We start from the raw sequence: 21,640 nt of genomic DNA, 5'->3' as shown, positions 1-21,640 counted from the left end.
ATGGGGAACTCTCTCTGGGGAACTCTCCCTTTGCAGGGGAGGGTGAATATATCAAGATTTGTGTACCTAAAGTAATTCAGCCCTTGCCCAAAGAATTTTGGTGCTTACAGGAACCCAGGAAACTGGGAATTGCAATTGGCTGCCCCACAGTAGATGCTGGGGTCTAATGGAAAATATTTCTTACCTCTAGTCTGTGATCTAGTTCAGCGATCCAGGAGCAGATCCCAGTTGTGGGCCTGGAGCTGAACTTGCCTGTGTTTCACTGAGCTGCATTATCAGGACTGCTCTCCTCCCAGGGCAGGAGCCTGGTCAGGCAGTGCCTCAGACAGGGTCTGCAGTGAGCCCTGGCAGAGCCCAGCGTGGCCTGGGGGCTCCCCTCTGTTATCCTGGGAAATCAGTCATCTCCCCACGAGCAAGTGTGGAATAACCAGTCAGTTCTGCTCTGTTAAACGCTTACACACGGGCCATGATTATTGTCTGTGTTGAAATCCTGATGTGTCTGCTCCTGCCAAAACCAAACTCACCTGTTCCCTTTTTTTTTTCTCTTTTCTTTCCAGTTTGACAAGTACGCTCCCAAATTAGACAACCCTTACTTTCGACATTCCAACGTGAGTGCTCGCCTTCCTCCTTGGTTTCTTTGTTAATGGTTCTGCTTGCTCTTCTTTTGCTTGATTTCAATTGATGAGTAGTGTTTTGATCCATTCATTTCTAAAGCTCTTTTTTTCCGTCTTGATTTTTTTATGTTTTTAAGGTACCAAGTTTTCTTTGTGGTTTTTTTTTTATTTTATTTTATTTTTTTTAAAATTCTCTGTCTCCTGCATTTTTGCTGCTGCGGCTCTGTATGGCTGTGCCTGGGATGGCAGGGAATGCGCAGGAATTGCTCAGTCAGTGGTCACTGCAGTACCTTTGCAGCAGCCCGGAGTGCATGGCTCTTTCACAAGGTTTTGCTCAGGTCACAGGAGTAAGTCAGACTGGTGGTTTCTTCCTGGTGCTCCCCACTGCTCCAAAGCACAAAAAAAAAAAATAACCTACATGTTTTGGGACTTGTAAAAACTGCTGTGTGTGCTCAGGAGAGGCCTAAGCAAAATTTCACCCAGCCTACACAACTACAAGGTGGTGTGCATGTTGCCTGTGGTTAGAGTGCAGTGCAGCATCTTGTGGTTCCTTTTGCTTTAAAAATTAAAGCAGGTCACATTTCAAAACAGGATCGATTTGTTTGCAACAGCAGAAAAATGCAAAGTTAATGGAAAGTGAACATAAACCCCAAATTATGCTCTGTACTTCCTGCAATAGTCCACAATTTTTAAAGGCACACTCGTTCAGCACTATCTAGAAAATTTATCAGATGAGTGCATTTTTCAAGTTTTGGCTTTGGTCTTAAAAATTTTGAAAGCAAATTTATCGTGTATTTTCACTGTGGCACTTGTTCAGCACAGTACTATTTTTGTATGTGCCAGGCTTGGCACCTACCTCCATTATTGTTCAAGTCATCCTGTGACATAAGCATCTCTTTTTCTTTTGTAGTTCTTTCCAACCTATCCTCCAGCAATGCCTGGAATGCCACCCATGCTTCCACATTCAGGTCCCTTTGGGTCACTTCAGGGAGCATTTCAACCGAAGGTACAAACTTCTTCTTCTGAAGGCTTTGTTCTTTTGCTGGGAGAGAAACTGTGTTCAGAGTCTTGTCTCTGGTGATTTTGCAGCACATGATTTGAATAGCAGAAGTGCAGCACAGGGTTGGAAAGGATCACCCTGCAGAACTGTGAGCATCCTCTGCACAAAGCAGCCAACACTTCAGCAGAAATTTTCTCTTGGCACTGCAGATCCTTCCTTGGAAAGGATGTAGTGGCTCACTGGGGAGGTCTGCTGAAACTGGAGGAGAAGCATACAGTGAAGCGCATTATTTTGATTGAAATATTTACAGCTCATAATAGACCGATGAGTCCCAAATCATTTTATAAACCTAATGGTCTGAGATTGCTAAAGATAAACTGTGTTTATTCCCAGAAAAAACAATGAGAATTTGAGTGCACAAGTGTGGGAACAATAGGGAGAGACTGCTGGAAATGGGTAGAGCAATTTGAAGGAGCTGAATTTTTATTCCCAGCTCCAACACTGTCTGACCTTGGGCAAGTTGCTTAAACCTTCTGTTCCTCAGCTTCCTCATCTATACAGTGGGTTTTTTAGGGGTTGATTAATGCCTGCAAGCTTCTTTGAGATAATGTGTTTGAAAGGTGCACTACAGCTGTAACATGTCATTACAACTAGCACTGATTGGCATTTGGAAATGTTGCCATCATAACTCCCATTTTTTTGGCAAATTCTGTGGTGTGCACTGCTTTTTTTTCCCCTCACAGATGTGTTCTTTTTATTAACTATTTTTAAATGTACCAAAACTGTTAAATCTCTCCAAACAATAAATAATGGATTGTATCTATATAGCATTTGTTTGAAAATGGAGCACATACTCCATTTGTAAGGTGACATGTTCAGCTTCCTCACATGCTGTGATTTTAGAGATTTCTTATCTTGAGCTGCATTTCCATAGAACTCTGCTACTGTGTAGGAAGGCTTGAAGGTGCAGCACTGTAGCCAGGCCATTCCTGTTTGCATTTGGAAGGTGATTTCCATATCCTCACAGGCAGGTCTGAGGGATGTGCTTCCCTCAGCAATGTCTCTCACTGATGTCAGTGGAAGTCAGTAATTAGCAACTGCAAATGAGGCCTTCTGCAACCTGCCCCCTTAACTTAATGCTTTTAATGGAAGCCAGAGGATTTCGTCAGTCTCACCCAATCCTTGACATTATTTTGTTTTTGGGATACATTACAAATAGCAAAGTCTCTAAAATGGCTTTGTTCAGAGGCAGTTCTGTACATGGTGGCTACAGGCCTAGAGAAGGAGCAGTTCATGGGAGCAGAGGGAGCAAGAGGGACAGAGCATGGCCATCCCTTGATGGAGTTTGTCTGCCAGTGTTAATTGTTGTTACCCTTGCAAGGGATGACAGGGAGTCCCTACAGACCCTGAGTAGTCAGGGTGGGAACTTGATTTTCCAAGAAAAGGAGCTGCAGGAATAAGGTGGAATTGGCCAAGTTTTGCTCACGTGCAACCAGCGCTGTTTTGCCACAAGGCTCCTCCTGCTCTTGAGGAGCTCCTGCTATACCAGTGGCACATTCTTCTCCTTTCCATCTTCTGTAAAATACCATTAAGCAAGGAGCAGCTACATAGTGAGAAGGAAAAAGTGAGCACAGACCCTTTATATTTTTAAGCAGTTCCTGGTGCTGCTATAACTACCTTTTAATTCATTTTAGATACATCCAACACTTGCTAGCTTGAGATTAAGCAGTGCAAGGTCACTCTGGTGCCGTGGTTAATCACTGACATCATTTGATCTTTGCACAGTGCAGTATTTACATACAATCTAACATCTGAAAAAGAGAGGGAGAGGTTGAAAAATGTATCTGCTGCTTTGGCACGTTACTTTCCAGTTTCCCAGAGGAGGCAGAGCTGAACTCCAGGCAAAGCCACTCCAATCATCCTTACTGCATCATTCTTCCCTGGTCTGTCCCTCCCAAGCTGTTTGGCTAAAGCCTGCATAATCACTACAGACCTGATGATTTGGCTTTAGCACTCTGACTCCTGCACTTCTTGCTTTCCAAAGCAGAGATCTTGGTTTTGTTTTTCCCCTTCCCATGTCATTTGCCTACAGCTGTGCGTGTGAGTCCGCTGCACATAAATCCAGGCTGACGGTAAATTTCTCAGTGAGTTTCCTGAAGGCCTTTTCTCACAAGCTAAGAACTTGAAAAGGTCAGAAGTATTCAGTTCACTTTGCTGGAGGAGGCATTCATGTCTTTCTCCAGGGGACAAAGGGACAGGATGACACCATGCTATTAACATGTTGTGATCTTTAAGCTCTTGCCTGTATGAAAGCTGTAAGTTATTTGCCACCTTAGATCTACCTCAGCTGTCAGAGGGGCCCTGGGAGCTCTGATCTGCCTCGGGAGTGCATTGACTTACCTACACACACACACAAGAATTCACTTTTTAATGAGTCTGGAAGTTACATAGCCTTAGACAAGCTAAAACCTACCTTCCCTCCTACACCCAGGATTATACTCATGCCTTGTACTGTTTGAAATCTGCTATAATATGACCTAAAACATGAGTGAAATAATCCCTTGGGGGATGAGGTTTAACCCCTCTGCCCTCAGCTGTGCAGGCACCAGGTGCAGTTGCTCTGGGAGTGGGAGATGGAAGAATGCCAGGGTGAGGAGATGGACGAGTTCTTGGGGATCATTAGGACAAGACAACAGGTGGGGTCCAGAGGAGGAGCAGGGATTCCTTCAATGAGGTGTTTAATTCTTGCTGGAAAATGATGGGGTAAACAATGCAAAGCTATAAAAGACCCACAAGCACCTTCTAAGGTTTCTCATTTTTGCCTTGTTGGAGCAGATAGATGGGCTGTTGCTGGTTCAGGCATTGTGTTGTTACCTGGCCCCAGTCAGAGAGGGGCCATGGTCCAGTGTGTGGAATATGGGACTGGGATGCTGGAGTTATTCTGTTCCTGTCTGCTGCCTGGAAAATGGAGGAGTCAGGGCACCTCTCTCGTTCCCTCTCCTTCCTCCTGCCTGTTTTGTCTAAAGAACAAGCTTGGGGGTCAGGGGCTGTCTCTTCCCATGCACATGCACAGCACAGTGGGGTGTGATCTCAGCGGGGCTTAGGGGTGCTCCTGGAACACTGTTACTGCTGCTCCATAATAATAAATGACATGGTGGTTAAATGCTGTTGGCTGTCAGTAAGAGATAACATTTAGCACTAATGTAGCAATATGCGTGCTCAAAGCACAGTGCAAACATGCACTAATTAATGCTGTTAACATCAGATAGAGATGTTAAATGTACCACTGGTGTGATACAGTATTATTCACGCTCTCTTCTTGTCTTTCAGACTTCAAACCCTATTGATGTAGCAGGTAGACCAGGCACAGTCCACCATACGCTGCTGCAGAAGACTCCAGGGGTAGGCAACAATAAATAAACTTCTTTTCAGCTTATCTGGGTGTACAGTAAACACAGTGATTGCTGATAAAAAACGAGAGTAGGCTGGTGAGCAGATTGGCCTTCTAGACTGGGAACATGCAGTGAGAAGTTGTCTTTTTCTGGTGAGACAGCATTCTCCACCAGTCATGAATTCAAAGGGATGTGTTGGCTTCTTTCAAAATTCAGAGGAAAATGGGGCAGGAAACCCCTTCCATGTCTTTCCTCTAGGTATTGCTTGGAGAGTCCTCTCATGCACTCCATTTCAGAATAATAACAATGTTCAGAAAAGCACTGGCACTGTTCAGTTGCTGGCCTGAAGCTGCTTTGTTTATCATAAAATTCTGCTGAGCTTGGTTCAAGGAATGAAAGAGAAGTTTTAAACCTTCTTTAAGCCTTTTAGGTTTCCCACGTCACAGGGGACTTCTCTGGAACGTTGCTTTCTAAATGCTTTTACTTGTTCAGAGGAAGGAAGTTCCCCACCTTTCTGTATATTGGCTAGTTTTAGAAAGACTGATTGTTTTATTTCTGCTTTTTCCATAGGTGTCAGACCCTTATAGGCCTCCAGTAAGAGTAAGTAAGGTTTGTGGGGGATTTTATATATATATTTATACACAGACACTTGGAATATTGTGCATGTGCTTTTGAAATTCAACATGTCCAGTAGAAAATCTCATGCTCATCTTTTACTTCAAGCAAAATGTCAGTTAGCTCTCTGCCACTTCTGATTAATAACATTTAGGTTGAATCCCAGCCTTATTTTGCATCCTTTTATGTGCATTAGTAGTTCACAGTATGAAATGAGGGTCACAGAAATAAATGGCTGTGAGCATGGGCAGACATTCACCAGCGAACAGATTGGTGGTGGCTTAGGTCAATGTGCTGATGTTCCACATAAACAGTGGAACAGTGAGTACCACAGCTCAGCTGAAAGCAGGGACTTGTTCAGCTGTGGCACTGCTCATCCTGGGGATTGTTTGTCCCTTCCCTTTCCCTCCCCAAAGGCCAGTAGCCATAATAACCACGCATGACTTAGCCTGCAGTGCAGCAGGGGTGAATGAACAGGGCTCTTTTCAGAAACACAACTCTCAGCCATTAGCTGCTTTCTCTTAAGCATGGCATGCTGTTCTTTGCTGCCATTCATTTCAGTTTGGGAAGCGGGGAGTGCAAGTAGGAAAGAGCAAGGCAGGATCTCAGATGTCCATGAGATGGGGAAGATATCCCACATTCTTCCTGTTTCCTTCTTAATTTAAACATCATCTGCTGCAGTACAGCAGAAAATGTTGATCACCCATTGTGCCGTTTTGGTAATCAGCCTTTCTCATTGCTTAGCTGCCTGGTTGACAGTAAGGGAAATGAAATGTTCTATCTGATGTAGATTGCTAACGTATAAATTAATCTAAATTCTTGTGCTTTCCACTGCAGAAACCCGGGAAGTGGTGTGCGGTTCATGTACAGATCGCCTGGCAGATCTACCATCACCAGCAAAAGATAAAGGTAATTCAGATGGTTTCTGGAACAAAGCCAGGTCTTTTAGCTTACAGATTGTATTTGAGTGAGTAATGGGCAGGAAGCAGTTACTGTGGTGATTCTCAAGCTTGCCTGTATTGATTAACTAATACTTACACTCCTTTAACATTTATTGTAGCAACTGTAAAGTTTATCTGAGGGCAGAGGAGCTGGGTGGAAGGGTGTACAGCCAGAAAGAGGGGAAGAAAGTGAGGGGCAGAGTAATTTCCCCAAGTCAATCTTTTTTTTTTTACAAAGCATGCACATTTAATGTCGCTTCCCTTCTGCATTAGTACCTCCTGTGGAGGAGGTAATGAAATGGCCAATGCAGTGAAGAACATTACAGAGCAGGGAGCAGCAGAGTAGATTGATAACATCAGTGTGAGAGGTTGTGGGGTTTCCTGTGCTGCTGTGATGGTGGGCAGAGGGAGGGGGTTTAACACTCAAGAGGTAACAGGATGTAGGTACCCTGGGGTGCTGCTGCAGGCTTTAGACTCCCTATGGCAGGTAAAATAGCTGATAAAGGGACTTGTGTAGATTTTATTTTTTCACAGCTCCTAGAATAGTTTTTTTGTCCATTACTGAAGACTATTCTGCTTAAGTAGGTGCCTCTGAAAGGGGTGTATGTCCATATATTTTTATAAGCAAATATATAATCTTTAAGCTATTCATAGTGTTCTATGATTGAGGTGAAGTTCTGGCCATGCTCACTTCTACAGGGCAAGGATAAAAACAGTCTCTGGAGGAGCCTCATAGCTCCCTTCATCCTCTGCCCCTTGGCTGCACACTGGGCTGCAGGAAGGGCACAGTATGGGCACGTCTGTCTCAAACTGGAGACAGAGCCCATCACCCTGAGCTCATCATCCAGAGCCCATCACCCAGAGCCCATCACCCTGAGCCCATCACCCTGAGCCCATCACTCAGAGCCCATCACCCTGAGCTCATCACCCTGAGCCCATCACCCTGAGCCCATCACCCTGAGCCCATCACCCTGAGCCCATCACTCAGAGCCCATCACCCTGAGCTCATCACCCTGAGCCCATCACCCAGAGCTCATCACCCAGAGCCCATCACCCTGAGCCCATCACCCTGAGCCCATCACCCAGAGGCCATCACCCTGAGCCCATCACCCTGAGCCCATCACCCAGAGCCCATCACCCTGAGCCCATCACTCAGAGCTCATCATCCAGAGCCCATCACCCTGAGCCCATCACCCTGAGCCCATCACCCAGAGCTCATCACCCAGAGCCCATCACCCAGAGCCCATCACCCAGAGCCCATCACCCTGAGCTCATCACCCTGAGCCCATCACTCAGAGCTCATCACCCAGAGCCCATCACCCAGAGCTCATCACCCTGAGCCCATCACCCTGAGCCCATCACCCAGAGCTCATCACCCAGAGCCCATCACCCTGAGCCCATCACCCAGAGCTCATCACCCTGAGCCCATCACCCAGAGCTCATCACCCTGAGCCCATCACCCTGAGCCCATCACCCAGAGCTCATCACCCTGAGCCCATCACCCTGAGCCCATCACCCTGAGCCCATCACTCAGAGCTCATCACCCAGAGCCCATCACCCTGAGCCCATCACTCAGAGCTCATCATCCAGAGCCCATCACCCTGAGCCCATCACCCTGAGCCCATCACCCAGAGCTCATCATCCAGAGCCCATCACCCTGAGCTCATCACCCTGAGCCCATCATCCAGAGCCCATCACCCTGAGCCCATCACCCTGAGCCCATCACCCTGAGCCCAGCAGGGGGCTCAGTGCTCCCTGCTGGCCTCAGCCTGGCGTGGGGCAGGTGGCTGAGAGGGCTGGGGTGGCCCTGCAGAGCCTGGCAGAGCACGGCCACGTGAGCGGGGACGCCGCTGTCACTGTCACTAACGCGCCCTGGCAGGGCGAGGGAGGAATGAGCCTTGACTCCCTCTCTTGTTTTCCCATAAAAAAGGAAGTGTGTAATGAGATTGGTTTTGTATCATTTGACAGCAAATGCAGCTGGATCCCCACAAGCTAGAGATAGGTGGCAAACTTGACCTGTTCAGCAGACCTCCCGCCCCTGGAGTGTTTCCAGGCTTCCATTATCCACAAGATCTTGCCAGGCCTCTGTTTTCTACCACAGGTAAGGGAAGATTATTCCTTTTTGATTAAAAACAAACGAGAAACAGTCATTGTATGTCATGCATGACTTTACAGCTACATATGGCTCAAAAACAGAAGCAAGGTTGGTTCAAGGGGTGCAGAGGCACTGCTGTGACCAGGGCTCTGCCACCACCTCCAGTGCAGGATCCTCTGCACATCACTGAGCTGCAGCAGCTGTCCCACAGTCCTGTGTGCAGCTGGTTCTTATATGCCTGATTAGTGGGCTAAAGAGTGATTTTTTAAAAGCAATTTCGACAAAACACTTGAAAATGTTTCCATTGCACAGGATTGGAAGTGGCCCCAGTCTCTTTCTTGCTTTTGTATTTGCCATGTTATTCTTCTCAGCTCCTCCACTCACCAAGTTTTTGTTTGTTTTCTGAAAACAAGGGGTTTTTGTAAAACTTCAATAACAGCATTGAAAATATAACAGAAGGTGTACTTGTCAAGTGTTTGTTTTTTAAATAGAAAATTCCTCTATGTGTTACAAAATTAAGTGAAGTCCAGGGCTTAAAATGATAAATTTAATTTACAAAGAGCCCCAAAGAATTAAATACAATTTACACTGATCAATTGTTTTCCAATCTGTTGGAGAAGTAATTACAATTACACAATTACCAAAGGACAGTAACCTTCACTGTGTTGTTCTGGATGGCTCTGACCATGGGATTCTGGTCTAGGATGCCAGCATGGATTCGTGTAGACATCTGTCTACCAAATGCTAAATGTTGTTCTTATTCTCAAACTTAACTTTCTTCTCAACTTTTTCACATTTTCTCTCTGTGTTTGAGAGGCCAAAGTCTGCATTCTTAACGAGCTGCACCAATTGACGAGATGTAACTTTGCTCTTTATGTATGTAATTAATTGGAAAATAATGTCATTTTCTTCCCCAATGTTACTCTGGTTTTATGATGCAATATTGCACAATCACCTTAACTCAGTGCAGACAGGGTCATATTCAGCCTTGGTTCAACCCTGTGGAAATTAATGACTTTAGTTTTGAACCCAGTCCCAAAAATGACAGAAGAGCAACAGATGACAGTCGAGCTGAAATTTCTCTAAAAATTGAGTTTCAAATGCCAAATAGCCTTCAGGAACTCCACCAGGGCTTCAGTCTGTCTTTCTGCTCTGTCTGTGGATGGAAATTCTTAAGTATCAAATGCACACTTCTACCACATGTAATTAATCAGTGCTGGTACCAGCTCTCCATTGTAGGGTGCTACCCTGTATTTTGGTCTCTGTAAAGGTGTTTTGATAGTACAAAGCCAAGATACTTATTGCATCTCCTTGGATGCATAAGCACTGCTTATTTACAAACCTCTGGCTGTTTTCCTCTGGCAGATGTTTCCTTATCACTGTCCTGTGCTGTCATTACAAGAATCTTGTTTCATATCTGGTTTTGCTGCTCTAGGCTGTTCTGGACAGAATTACCCTAACAGACAGAAAAGCACCAGTCCAGTTGGTGTCTGGAGTTTTTTCCTTTAAAAGATGCAAGCATGGCTTGCTTTTCATTTGTAAAAGCAAGAGGGAAAATAGTATGAAATAGAAACATTAAAGAAGGCAAACTAATAAAAAACTTTCAGTAGAGAGAAACAACCTTACAACAACTTGTCTGTGAGTATATTGATCACAGGAGCCATCACACAGTAAATCCAGGTAAAGAGTGCTGTCAGTGTGAGCAAACACTGCAGCTGGAGTAGGTGGAGGAATAAAGCTTTTACTCTGGAATATCTGAGGCATTCTTTTCACCTTACTGAGCACGTGTGCAGCTGGTGTGAATCATTGGTTCTGCTGCATTGCCTGGTTACTGAGGAGACATAAGTTATCTTAGGGCCACCTGTCTCCAGGAGGGATGCTGGGCTGCCTGGCAGACAGTCTATTTAATACCTGCCTGACAGCCTGCAGTGCTGCTCCTGGCTTCCTCCAGAGGATTTTTTATTATCAGCCCATGTAGTGGAGTTTGTAAGCCGTCTCCTTTGAAGAAATCCCCCATCCATTATACACCTTCTGAAATCTTAAAGGATTAGGAAGATGACAGTCTCCATCTGTCTTGAAGCATTGGAGCAGTCAGAATGTTTATAGAGAGGTGCTGGATGCGTCTCGTTGCCATGGTCTCTCTTAAGTTTCTTCAACTCCTTTTCTGGCTGCTTGGCTTTGAGGTGCCAAAGCTGGTGAGGGACACAGAGCTCTGTCTCCCTCTCAGGTTTCAGTTTGATCATGTTCTGGACACATGAGTGTGTTCACAGCAGCCATCAGGGGTTGGGCTCTGTCTCCAAGGAAGGCCAGGTCAGGGGCTGACCAAGTACCCCAGTGACAGGTGACACCAGGGCTTCTCACTCTGAGGTTGTGAGCCCGTTCAGATTCGCATATCTCTCCTGCAAAGGAAGAAAATCTCTCATTTTCTGCTCTGAAAGGAGAACAGAGTTTCCTGCATGAGCCTGGTCCACCTTGAAATACAGGGCAGACCTGCTTGTTTCACGCCTTCTCCCCATCTCCTCAGCCTGGTGTGATCCAGCATGCTCAGCAGTGATCTTTCCCACGAGGAGGTGAGGCATCATGGCAAGGAGCAGTGCCTAGGAAATGGAAAAAATACAGGGGGGAGCCTGTGGATGCAGAGACAGATGTGAGAGTGTAGCTGGAGCCCTCATGGGAGAGGCATGATTGATGTTCCCTGTGTGCCTGTCATTAACTGGTGTTTCATACAGACTGATCAGTCACCTCTGAGCACCCTCTGGCTGGGCCCATAACCTGGGCTGGCCTTTTTTCATGTAAACGTGGAGTAATGACTGAAAATGTCAGACAAAGAGCTTGGCTTCCCTGTTAGTGCAGGTGAGCAGCAGCTCCCAGTGCCAGGTCTGCTGCTGCCTCCAGTGCCCTGTTAGATCCTTGGTAGGGCTCTCAGGGAGATCCAAGCTGCTCACTCAGCCAAGGTTTGGGGTCTTCCCCTGCCTCTGTTGTTTCAATGTGGTGATGTGGACATCACTCTTGAACATGATGGCCAGGAGCTGTGTGCATACCAGGAGTCACTTGCCCTGAACTAAAAAGGGACCTTGTTCTCACAGGTGCGACGCATCCAGCCACCACCCCTTTTGGTCCCTCACCTCACCACAGCAGTTTCCTGCCTACAAACCACTTGGCAGGTAAGTGTGAGTAGCCCTGCCCTCACCTCGGTGCCTCTGCCCCCTTCCTGGCTCTCAGTGTGGTCCTGCACCAGGGGAGGGAAAGGCTTGAACTGCCTGAGGATGCCGAAGCTGGCCAGCTTCTCATCCCTGCCAGCTCCCAGCACTGCCCTCACTGTCCCCCAAAGGAGAGGGCAGTGCACAGCTGTCACATCTGTCACTGCTGGGACACTGCACTGCAGCCAGAATGTGACCTGTAGAGTCCTGTGCTCCTGGATGTGCCTGAAGAAATGGGGGAAATTTATGCAAAGATACCTCAGACAAGCCTCAGCTTAAAATGGGCTCCTCCTGTACCATTTTCCACCTATGAAAGGTCTTGACTATGTTCTGTAAAAGAGTTCAGGGAACAGTTCCTGGCAAGTAGATGTTCTGCACATTTTGCCAGACTTTCACTTTCCTAATTGGCAGTAAGTAGAGCCTGATTTTGTCAAATTTCCTCATTTTAGAAGCTCACAAGCAGCTCATTGCCAATTAAAGTTCAAGCTCTGTTGATTAATGTTTTAGTAACATTCATCCAATCAGTAAATGTGGCATGCCACATGACCTAGTAGACTTTTTTCTCTTGCAAATACCCAGATTTACATCAATTCCTGAACATTCTGTCAAAATTAACTATCTCTACTGAGTCACTCAGCCACTTAAGATCAAAGAGGAAGGGCAAGAACTGTTTTAAATAAGTAAATAAGCAAATAGCTGTTTGCTTAAAGACACAAGCTATTTGTGCCATTTGCCTTGATATTTTAAATGTGATATCTGTGAGGAAGTGGAGAGCAGCATTACCTCCTGTAACATGGCACGTTAAGGGCTTGAAGGGGACAGCCAAAAAGCCAGTGGGCAGGAGGAGGAGTTGTTTAGAGATGACCAGTAGGAAAGAAAACAGGTATGCTGGTAGGATTTAACCCAAAGCTGTCTCTGGAGTGTGGAAACCTGAGATACAGTCCATGTGCTCTCAGAGAGGAACCTTTTCTGGTGATGGGTGCTTTTACTGGAGAAAAAGTGCAGAAATAAGACAGTCATCTCCTCAATGCTGGCCTAGGGGCCTGCTGAGATCCTTCTTTCAAGGCAATTGCAATGTTTTACTATTAGTACTGATAAGGAAAGAGAGTTATAGCTCAGCTGCCACCCTAATTTTAGCTATTAGACCTTAATTTCTAACTCACTTCTGACTGGCATACAAAAGTTTATTACAGCACCTGTTTGCAGAGTGAGAACTGAATCCCTTCTCCATTTTAACATGATGGGAATTTTCTGTGCAAAGAACCTTGCAATGAGAAGGATCAGCTTAAAGTCTGGCCTAATCCTACTTGGATTCAAACCGTTAAGAAGGGGAGGGGTGCGTTTCATTCTCCAACATTCTTGGCTAAATGCCTGCTAAATCCCTGTTTGCCTTTCCAGATCCATTTAGCAGGTCAAGCACCTTCAGCGGCCTTGGGAACTTAGGCAGCAATGCCTTTGGAGGATTAGGCAGTCATGCTCTGAGTAAGTACTGGCTGGGTTACTGCAGACAAACATCCCTTCCAGAAAAGCCACATGCTAATATTGACAGCAGCTGGTGGTAGTTTTTAAAGAAGTTTAATTCCTAACCTCCATTCTCCTATCTGAAAACACTGCACCTAAGATTTCCAGGTCTCTGCGGTGGGAGCTTTTCTGCGTGTCACAGAGGTCAGGAGCTGTGCTCTGTGCCTCCTCACTGCTGAGGGCTGGGACCTTGAGTGCTCAGAGAGGACTGGAGCTGCAAAACCCCACCGAGCTCTGGGACCCTGTGGGCACCTAAAGTAACACCCTTCACCAGCGAAGATGCACAGTGGAGCAGCTATTGATACTTCTAATGTAGACGCCCTCTGTAACTGTTGGCTGGAGTTTAAATTAACTGTATAAAATAATTCTACCTCAAAAACATGTCAGCTGTAGGCTAAACATGCTTGAGGGCCACACATAAGAGAGCGTGCTTGTGCATCTCATGGTGCAACAGGAATCAGCTGAAGATGGATGGAGGAAAATCGAGTGACTGTTCTGAAAAGCCTACAGCCAAGCTCTCTGTTTATACACACACTTACATACCACCAAATAGTCTGGGTTCTTCAACAAAAAAAGTCCTTGAAGCCTCAGCTGCAGGCAGCTGATTGCTTGTAACTATCCACAAATTAAAGTTTCTGCCAGAGAGAGGAGCTGAGGAAAAATACTGCTTTTGTGCTGGAGCCCTTGCCTGGGGTGGGGGGAGAAGAGAAGCTGGGCCTTTTCAGTAGTCTCTGAGTTATTGAAATGTATAAAGCTTCCTCCAACAACAGCCTTTAAAGAGCTGGTGGATCTTACACCCAGTGTTGGAATTATCTGTCTCCACTCACTAGTAGCTCCCCCTCACCATTAAAAAGCCTTAAAAGGACAGCTCTGGTTGTGACTAATATTGTGAAAAATGTCTGTATAAGTGATCGGCTTTGAATTATTTTTAACTCTTCCTCCCCCTGCCATTATTCCAGCTCACAACAACATTTTTACTCACAAAGATGGCCCAAACCTGCAGAATTTCAACAACCCCCACGAGCCATGGAACAGACTGCACCGGACCCCGCCGTCCTTCCCAACCCCTCCCCAGTGGCCCAAGCCCTCGGACTCGGAGCGGAGCTCCTCGGTGACAAACCACGACAGGGACAGGGACAGGGAGCGGGAGCCCGACAAGAGGGACCTTTCTCTGGGCAAGGACGACAGAGACAAAGACAGGTGAGCACTGGGGGCTCCTGACCACTTCCTCCTGGGACCGGTTTTCCTCTGTGTTTTTTCTCTTTTCCCTAAAATGTTGCTGATCCTTAAAGCAGCTGATAGGCATTTTCCTCAGATAAGCACAAGTGCTAGCAACACCACAAAAATTCCTCTTTGCCTTTTAGGATTTGTCTTCGGTGGAAATACATTAACCCAGTCCCTGCTAGTCAGCTAACAAATCACACCAGGCTGAGGAATTGAATGTGTTGCTGTGTTTTCAGTGTACTGAAAACTGCAGCTGCTTTAGGATTGCTGTGTATTCTGAAATTGTGATGGGTCCTTTGGAGACAGTCATAGTTCTCATTAATGTACAGATATGCTGATGAATTCCAATGTTAGCTGGACATTAATGAGATAACAATGCAAATGCCTGTATCTGGAGCAGTGTGCATGAATCCATTAGCAAAACTGATTTTAAAAAAATTGCATTGTGGGCAAATCCTTATTAAGGATGACAGGCCTGTATCACCTGGGCTGTAGTTACTTCATTAGCTCCCAGTTATATGATTTTGAAGCTGTGAAGCCCTTTACATTTCAGAGCCCAGTTGTCTCCAACAGGCTTCTTCTTTGTAGGCAATAACAGCCTGTAAGTCTTAGATGTGCATGCTTGACTAGTGATAGGGGTTCATAGTTTGCTTTTAATGAGATCTTCAGGCAGTACCTGTGAACAAGATGATATGGAAGCAATAGGCTGAAAATCTTCTTGCTTTACATGTTAAATTGTCTGACATCCTTGCACAGATTTCATTCGGGTAGGGAAGGTATCCCTTCTTAGCTTTTAGGGAATTAATTTGCAGACCAAGGTTACTTTACTCTCAGGAGTGTTCACACAGGGGTTAACAGCTCTATTACACTTCTATTAATTTACCTTAAGCTGTCCCCAGCATCCCTATTTGGCCGTGGTTTTAATAAACCACATCCTTGACCAGCAATCAGGGCTACCACAGAGGAAGAAAGCTGGGTTAGCAAATGTAATCATAAGGGATAAATACTTACACAGCTCCCCAAAACATCTCCAGCTTTCAGCACTCAGGTCTTACAGCTCTCAAAAACAAACACAACATAAAACTTAGGCAGAGTGAGCCTCTCAGCTGCATAATGCAGTTCTCTCAATCACACGATCATATTTTGCATTTAAAGTGTCTCTCATTCAGAGCAAAGTGCTTTTAGAAGGTGAGCGTTATTTATTCCCCTGTTAAAAAGGTGGGATTAACTGTGACTAATTGGCTTGCTCAGAGGCAGAGGTGCAATTGGAAATGTAAACCTTTGTGCCTCTCTTTCTGAACCATGGATGTTGTCATCAGACCCCCTGTTTATCGCAGCAGGTCCTCTTGGAACACAGCTCAGTTGCTCAGTTTCATGGTTGATTCAAGGGTGTTTCTCCTGAAGCATCTGGCTTACCTGCAAGAACTGCCAACAACAAGAAGTCATGCAGTTCTGTAGGAAAATCAGCTTCACCTTATGGCTGCTTCCAGACAATGAGGCTGACTTGGGAAGGACCTGCATACATTTCTGTAGTTTTCTGATTTGTGTGCCTGGATCCGTGTTTTAGGAAAGGAACCCAAGTTTCACAGCTGAGAAGGTCATTGCCTGGCAGCAAGATGTACGCATGAGCACACAATAAGCTTTTTTAAAAGAAAAATAAGCTGTCTAGAATTCTTCTTTCCCTACATTTCTCAGTGAAATGTTGAATATAGTATTCTTCCAGCCACTTCCCCAGTTTAGTCGCACATTTGTGAACATTTAACTTTTTTTTGTCTTTAAAGTATGTAAAGGCAGATTGTGCATATTTTTTAGCATAGCATCGCAGCTGTAGCTGATGTTTGCATAACTTTCCAAATCCTTTCCTGAGCAATCTCAGAGTGTACAAGTGGGCACAGCACTGTGCCTGCCCAGCATCACGGGTGTGTTTGCTCACATGTAACCAAGGATGTACCTTCTGTCTTTTTACAGAGACCTCATGGATAAGAACAGACATTCGAACAGATCCTCGCCGGCATCCGCCCCAGTGACGCACCAGATCAGCAATCTCATCCGCAGCAACAGCCAGAGCTCCAGCGAGCCCATCAGGCAGGTCAGCCTCGGGGACAGGGAGAGGTCCAAGGAGCCCGAGAGAGAGCACCCTGATCGGCTGAGAGAGCCGCCCATAGCTGAACACAAGATCAAAGAGAGCCGTTCCCCAGTGAAGGAAAATCCAAGCCATGATAAGAGACCCTCTGAGGACAACACAAAGCCAGTAATCCAATCTGTATCCCCATACAGCAAACCTGCACTAAGTGAGAGCCTGAAGCTTACCAATCTAATGAGCAAGGACATGGAGAGAAAGACAGAGCTTCCTAGCGACCTCCAGAAGATTAAGAATGACATCAAAGTCAAGGAGGAGAGGAAGGAAGACAGTGATGTGCTGGTGGTTGGGTCTGAGCCTTCCCAGCACTCCCGGTCAGTGGAGCATCCCCCACCGCCCACTCTCCATGGATTATCATTGCCTCACTCGATGGCTGCCTCCATGCCCATCTCCATGGGCAGCGTGCACCAGATGAACAACATGAATGTCCTGGACCGCAGCAGGATGATGACCCCGCTCATAGGCATGAACCCTTTGTCAGGAAGAGAGAGGCTGCCGCATCCCGGATTTTCCTGGGACCCGATGAGGGACCCCTTGCGAGATGCCTACCGGAGCTTAGACCTGCACCGTCGAATGGACTTCCAGCTCCGGACAGATCCTATCCATAGGTTTCCCACCACCTCTGGCTTTTACGACCACGAGCGTTCCTACAGAGACAGGGAACCACACGACTACAACCACGAGAACCTTCTGGAAGCCCGCCGAGAGCAGGAGCGGTTGCGGCAAGTGGAGGAGCGCGAGCGCTTGCACTTACGGGAAGAACTTGAGCGTGCCAGAATGCACCACTTGCACTCGTCCCCCATCGAAAGCCACCTGGCACACGTGCCATCCTTCATGCCTCATTTGAGCGGGATGCATTACCCCAGACTGAGCCCATCCACTGCCATGCACAACGGGATTTTGAACAGGAACCCGCCGACCGCAGCGCTGAGCGCGCCGCCGCCTCTCGTACCAGCCAGCAGCACCAGACCTGCCTCCCCTCGCAGGACTACCCCACTCACAAACTCAGAGTCCAGGGACTATTCCCCCTCTAGGAACCCCAAAGAAGTAGAGGCACGATAGTCCCCAACATTGAATTTTAAACTCAACCTGTACATAAAAAAAACAAGCAAGCAAACAAACAAGCAAACGACAACAACAAAAAAAAAACACAAACAGGAAAAAAAAACCAACAAAAAAAAAGAAAACAACAAACCTTTTACAAAATGCACTGCTGTAAACTTTTTTTTTTAATGTAAAATTTGTAGAAGTTAAGCACATTTCCATAAATAACGGGGTTGGGGACTTTCCAACAAGAAGGTTGCTGAGAATGGGAATTTAATATATAGGTATTGATTTTTGGTTTTGTTTTTTGTTTCTGTGCTAAAAAAAATGAGTTAAGAATATCAAGTTTGTACATTTTTTCCCAAATGTGAGAAACATTTTTAATGGATTTGTATTTTTTTTAATTTTGTGCTCTTTATTCACTTAAAAAAAGAAGAAATTTTGCTTTTGTTTTTAGTTAAATTTGCATTTTAAAGGCCTCAGATCCTTAAGAAAAAAATACCCAGGGTTTCTTAAAAGTATTATTTATGGAAATACTGTAGTTTTACAGTCCACTGTGAGGTTCCCTTCTGAGGCCAATTGATCACTTACCTTGGTACTTTGGAACCGAAGTTACAGATATATATTAAAATATTAATAATAATAATAATGTACAAAACTGTTTGTTTTTTGCCTTATTATATTATGCAGAAATTTAAGAGGAATTTTTTTTGACTTCTTGTTTTAAACAAAAAAAAAAAAGAAAACAAACTGTAAATATTCTGTTAATATAAATGTACACCAATATTAAATTCTTAACATAGGTAGACTTTATAAAAATGGTTTCTAGAACCACTCTGGTTATTTGTTAACATGGTTACAACTCATACTCTTGTCACAGTCAGAAATTCACACTCAGAAAGCTCAGTACGGCATATATACTTCAACTATGCAAGAACTCGGAGGCACGTCTTAGTGGATGTTGGGGGGAGGAAGGTTTTAAAAAAAAAAATTAAAAAAAAAAAAACAACCCAAAAACAACCAACTCGCAACTCTGGAGACAGAATGGCAATGGCATGTGAACGGGAAGAAGGATGCTTGTGTTTAACAAAAAAAAAAAAAAAAGAGAGACTGAATTTTTTTGTACAAACACAAGGGACAGTTCGTCAAGGAAAGAGAAAGACACACGCTCCTGGAAGGGAATTTTGGTTTCCTACTTTTCAAGCTGGCAAAAGCAGATGGAACTGGCACAGTACCATGCGGCAGACCCTTTCCTTATTTTTTTTTCCTTTTTTTTTTCTCTTTTTTTGTGTTGTGGGCAGGATCGCTGGCAAGCAAGGACAATTTTCCGTGGACCCCTTGTGCTAATTGTGCAGTGTTCTTATTGGAATCTGTATACAAGACAAAGTAGAATTTTAGGAGTGCAAAAAAAAAAGTCTAATGGTTGATTAAAAAAAAAAAAAGAAATTCTGATATATTATCTATAGTACATGAAGACCATAAGCAAATGTTTGTTTCAGTGTGGTTCTGCCTTGAACTGCTTTTTGGCATGATTTATTTTTTATTTCCAATTTTACTTTTCATCCATATGTAAATTTTGCCATGTTTTACTTGCTGTACCATCCCCCCCTTCCCTTATTTTATTTTTCAGTGTCCATGTTTTATATATCCTGGGCTTTTTCTCTCTAGTTAATTCAGCCATCCGCTACTATTTTCTTGGCTCTGTAACTCTTGTTTCCCCCCCCTCCCCGTCCTCCCCCCTGCACCCCCTGTAATTTTAAACATTCAGTTTCCTTGTAGATCAATGAAGATAAATACAACATTGATTTTGGATGAAAAAGGCAGTTGAGTGTTTGTGTGTCGTAGCCAGCGCTGTTGACTCGAGGCTAATGGTTTATTGACGGCTGGGAGGAGGCAGCTGGCGCAAGGGGCTGGTGCTGGGACAGGGATTTGCTTCTGCCTGTGAGCGCTTCCCAGCAGAAGGAACACGCTCTGGAGGTTGGGGTTTGGGGGTTTGGGGAGGAGAGCAGAGCCCCAGCCCTGCAGCATCTCCACCCCACAGCCCGGGGACACCTCGGGGGCAGACCCAGCATCTCCTGCCAGGGCAAGGAAGGACAGCAAAGGAAGCACGGCCTGTGTGCAGCAGCTCGTGTGGAGGGGCCCTGCTGCCAGCATCACCACGGGAAGGTTATCACCTCCAGCGCTGCTCTGCACCTCCCTTTTGCTTCCCAAACCTTTCCCTGTGCTGAGCCATCCACGGGGCATGGAGCCATGCCCTGATCCCCTCGCGCCCCGCGGCCAACGCGGCTTTAGCGGCATGGCACAGCTCCTGGGTTTAAGTCTGTGTGTGACTAAATTACTGAGCGTGAAAAAACGAAATGAAATAAAATAGCAGGGTCCTTAATCTGATGAAAGGAGGCTTAAAACAAAAATAGGCATTAAAAATCAGCACCTGCTCTCGCAGCTGAAAGTGGAGGAACATGGAACACATGGTGGATGTGAAGAGTGTGTTGGACTCAGCATAAAGATTCATAATGCTGGCTCAGGGGGATTGTAATTCTCCTGTGCTGGTGTCCGACATGGGATCTTGTTTGACACCATTTCTGACATGGATTTGCATAAATGAGCCCCCCTAACTTCTGCTAGAGTCCATAGTTGCATGTTCCTAATGCAGGTACATGTGAGCAAGGAGGTTGTTACTGCAAACTTCAGAAAAAAATGCAAAAAATGGGCTATACCCTTTGGAAGCGTTTGGTCTGTGTATGACTTTAAAAGTGAGCATTAAATCAATGCTATGCTCCCCTGGCATTCCTTAAGGATTGCTTATTGCAGCCACCCTGGTGCCAGAAGAATTCATCGTGACTGATGTTGTGGTGGTCTGAATATTAAAAGAAAATCAGTGGTTTGCCATTTGCTATATTAGGAGGCATTGCTCTCACGCCTTCGGAGGATGACCCATCAATAATGCTGCTCTACAGTGGGATTCCTGTGGAATTACACAGTGTCGAGTATCAGCCTTCTCACAAAATGGTTCATCATGATTAATGGTATTATTACCTAAACAGAGAAACTAATTAATTCAGCCTTATTCCTTTAAGCCACCCCAGCTGAGCTGCCTTCTGCTAAAAGAACTGGTACAGAAGGACTTCCTAGGTTTTATGCATTCCTACCACTGTTCAGCTTTCATTTTCTGCCGTTTTCACCATTTTTATTCTACTTTTGGCTGTCTCCCCAAAGACTTCCCTCAGTCACCAAAAAAGGGTGGAATTTAGCAAACAAATGACAGTGGGTGGGAGGAAAAAGATGGGATTTGGAAGGTTCATTGCTTGCCTCAGGCAACCTGTGTTTAAAAAGATTCTCAGGAAGCTGTAAGGAGGGAGACCAGTGGTTGCACTTTACATTATCTTTTGTCCAAAATGCCACATGCCCATTGGGGCTCCAAGGAGAATGTATGACCAGCTTCAGTAATGGGGGTCACTCTTGGCCCAGTCAATAAAATAGACAACCAGGATACCAAGGAGTGAGGGAAAAAGGCAATAAAGCTGTAACACATCCTCAAATCACTTGTCAAAAATATTAACTGTTCCTTGACAAAAAGATCTAGTCCTTCCCTAAAATGCCAGCTTTATTGCCTAAAATAAGCATATGGGAATTGTCCTTTCCAGCCTATGTAGATACCATAAATACATAGTTAGCTGTTGGTGACCTGGACTCAGACAAACAGAGGGTTGATGCAGGGGAGCCCAAGGACTCAGTCTGCAGCGCCAGCCCCGCCCGGGCCCAGAGGAGGGAGAGCAGAAGGAGGGAAAGCAAAAACTGGTCAGGAATGCAGTGTCCTGAGAGCTCAGGGAAGAGGGAGACACCCCAGCTGTGCT

At 45.4% G+C, this 21,640-nt stretch overlaps 1 protein-coding gene across 16 annotated transcripts in view; it reads left to right on the top strand.

The window, feature by feature from the left end:
* Positions 1 to 19,551, top strand: part of FBRSL1 (fibrosin like 1) — a 497,701-nt gene extending 478,150 nt beyond the window's left edge. For 8 of the 16 annotated variants that reach the window (XM_054288699.1, XM_054288697.1, XM_054288692.1 and 5 more), the window contains 10 exons: positions 558 to 608; positions 1,525 to 1,620; positions 4,945 to 5,016; positions 5,577 to 5,615; positions 6,459 to 6,530; positions 8,531 to 8,663; positions 11,744 to 11,821; positions 13,256 to 13,339; positions 14,338 to 14,578; positions 16,571 to 19,551. In XM_054288699.1, coding sequence (XP_054144674.1) covers positions 558 to 608; positions 1,525 to 1,620; positions 4,945 to 5,016; positions 5,577 to 5,615; positions 6,459 to 6,530; positions 8,531 to 8,663; positions 11,744 to 11,821; positions 13,256 to 13,339; positions 14,338 to 14,578; positions 16,571 to 17,804 — 2,100 coding nt within the window. In that variant the 3' untranslated portion in view covers positions 17,805 to 19,551. The remainder of the gene's footprint in view (positions 1 to 557; positions 609 to 1,524; positions 1,621 to 4,944; positions 5,017 to 5,576; positions 5,616 to 6,458; positions 6,531 to 8,530; positions 8,664 to 11,743; positions 11,822 to 13,255; positions 13,340 to 14,337; positions 14,579 to 16,570) is intronic. The other 8 variants (XM_054288703.1, XM_054288705.1, XM_054288690.1 and 5 more) reach the window with 4 other exon arrangements.
* Positions 19,552 to 21,640: the final 2,089 nt, after the last annotated feature.

The sequence above is a fragment of the Melozone crissalis genome, unplaced genomic scaffold (assembly GCF_028551555.1).
Source record: "Melozone crissalis strain CALT ecotype California unplaced genomic scaffold, PUWL_Pcris_2 ptg000063l_1, whole genome shotgun sequence".
Taxonomy (NCBI): domain Eukaryota; kingdom Metazoa; phylum Chordata; class Aves; order Passeriformes; family Passerellidae; genus Melozone; species Melozone crissalis.
This window is presented reverse-complemented; position numbering and strand designations above follow the sequence as displayed.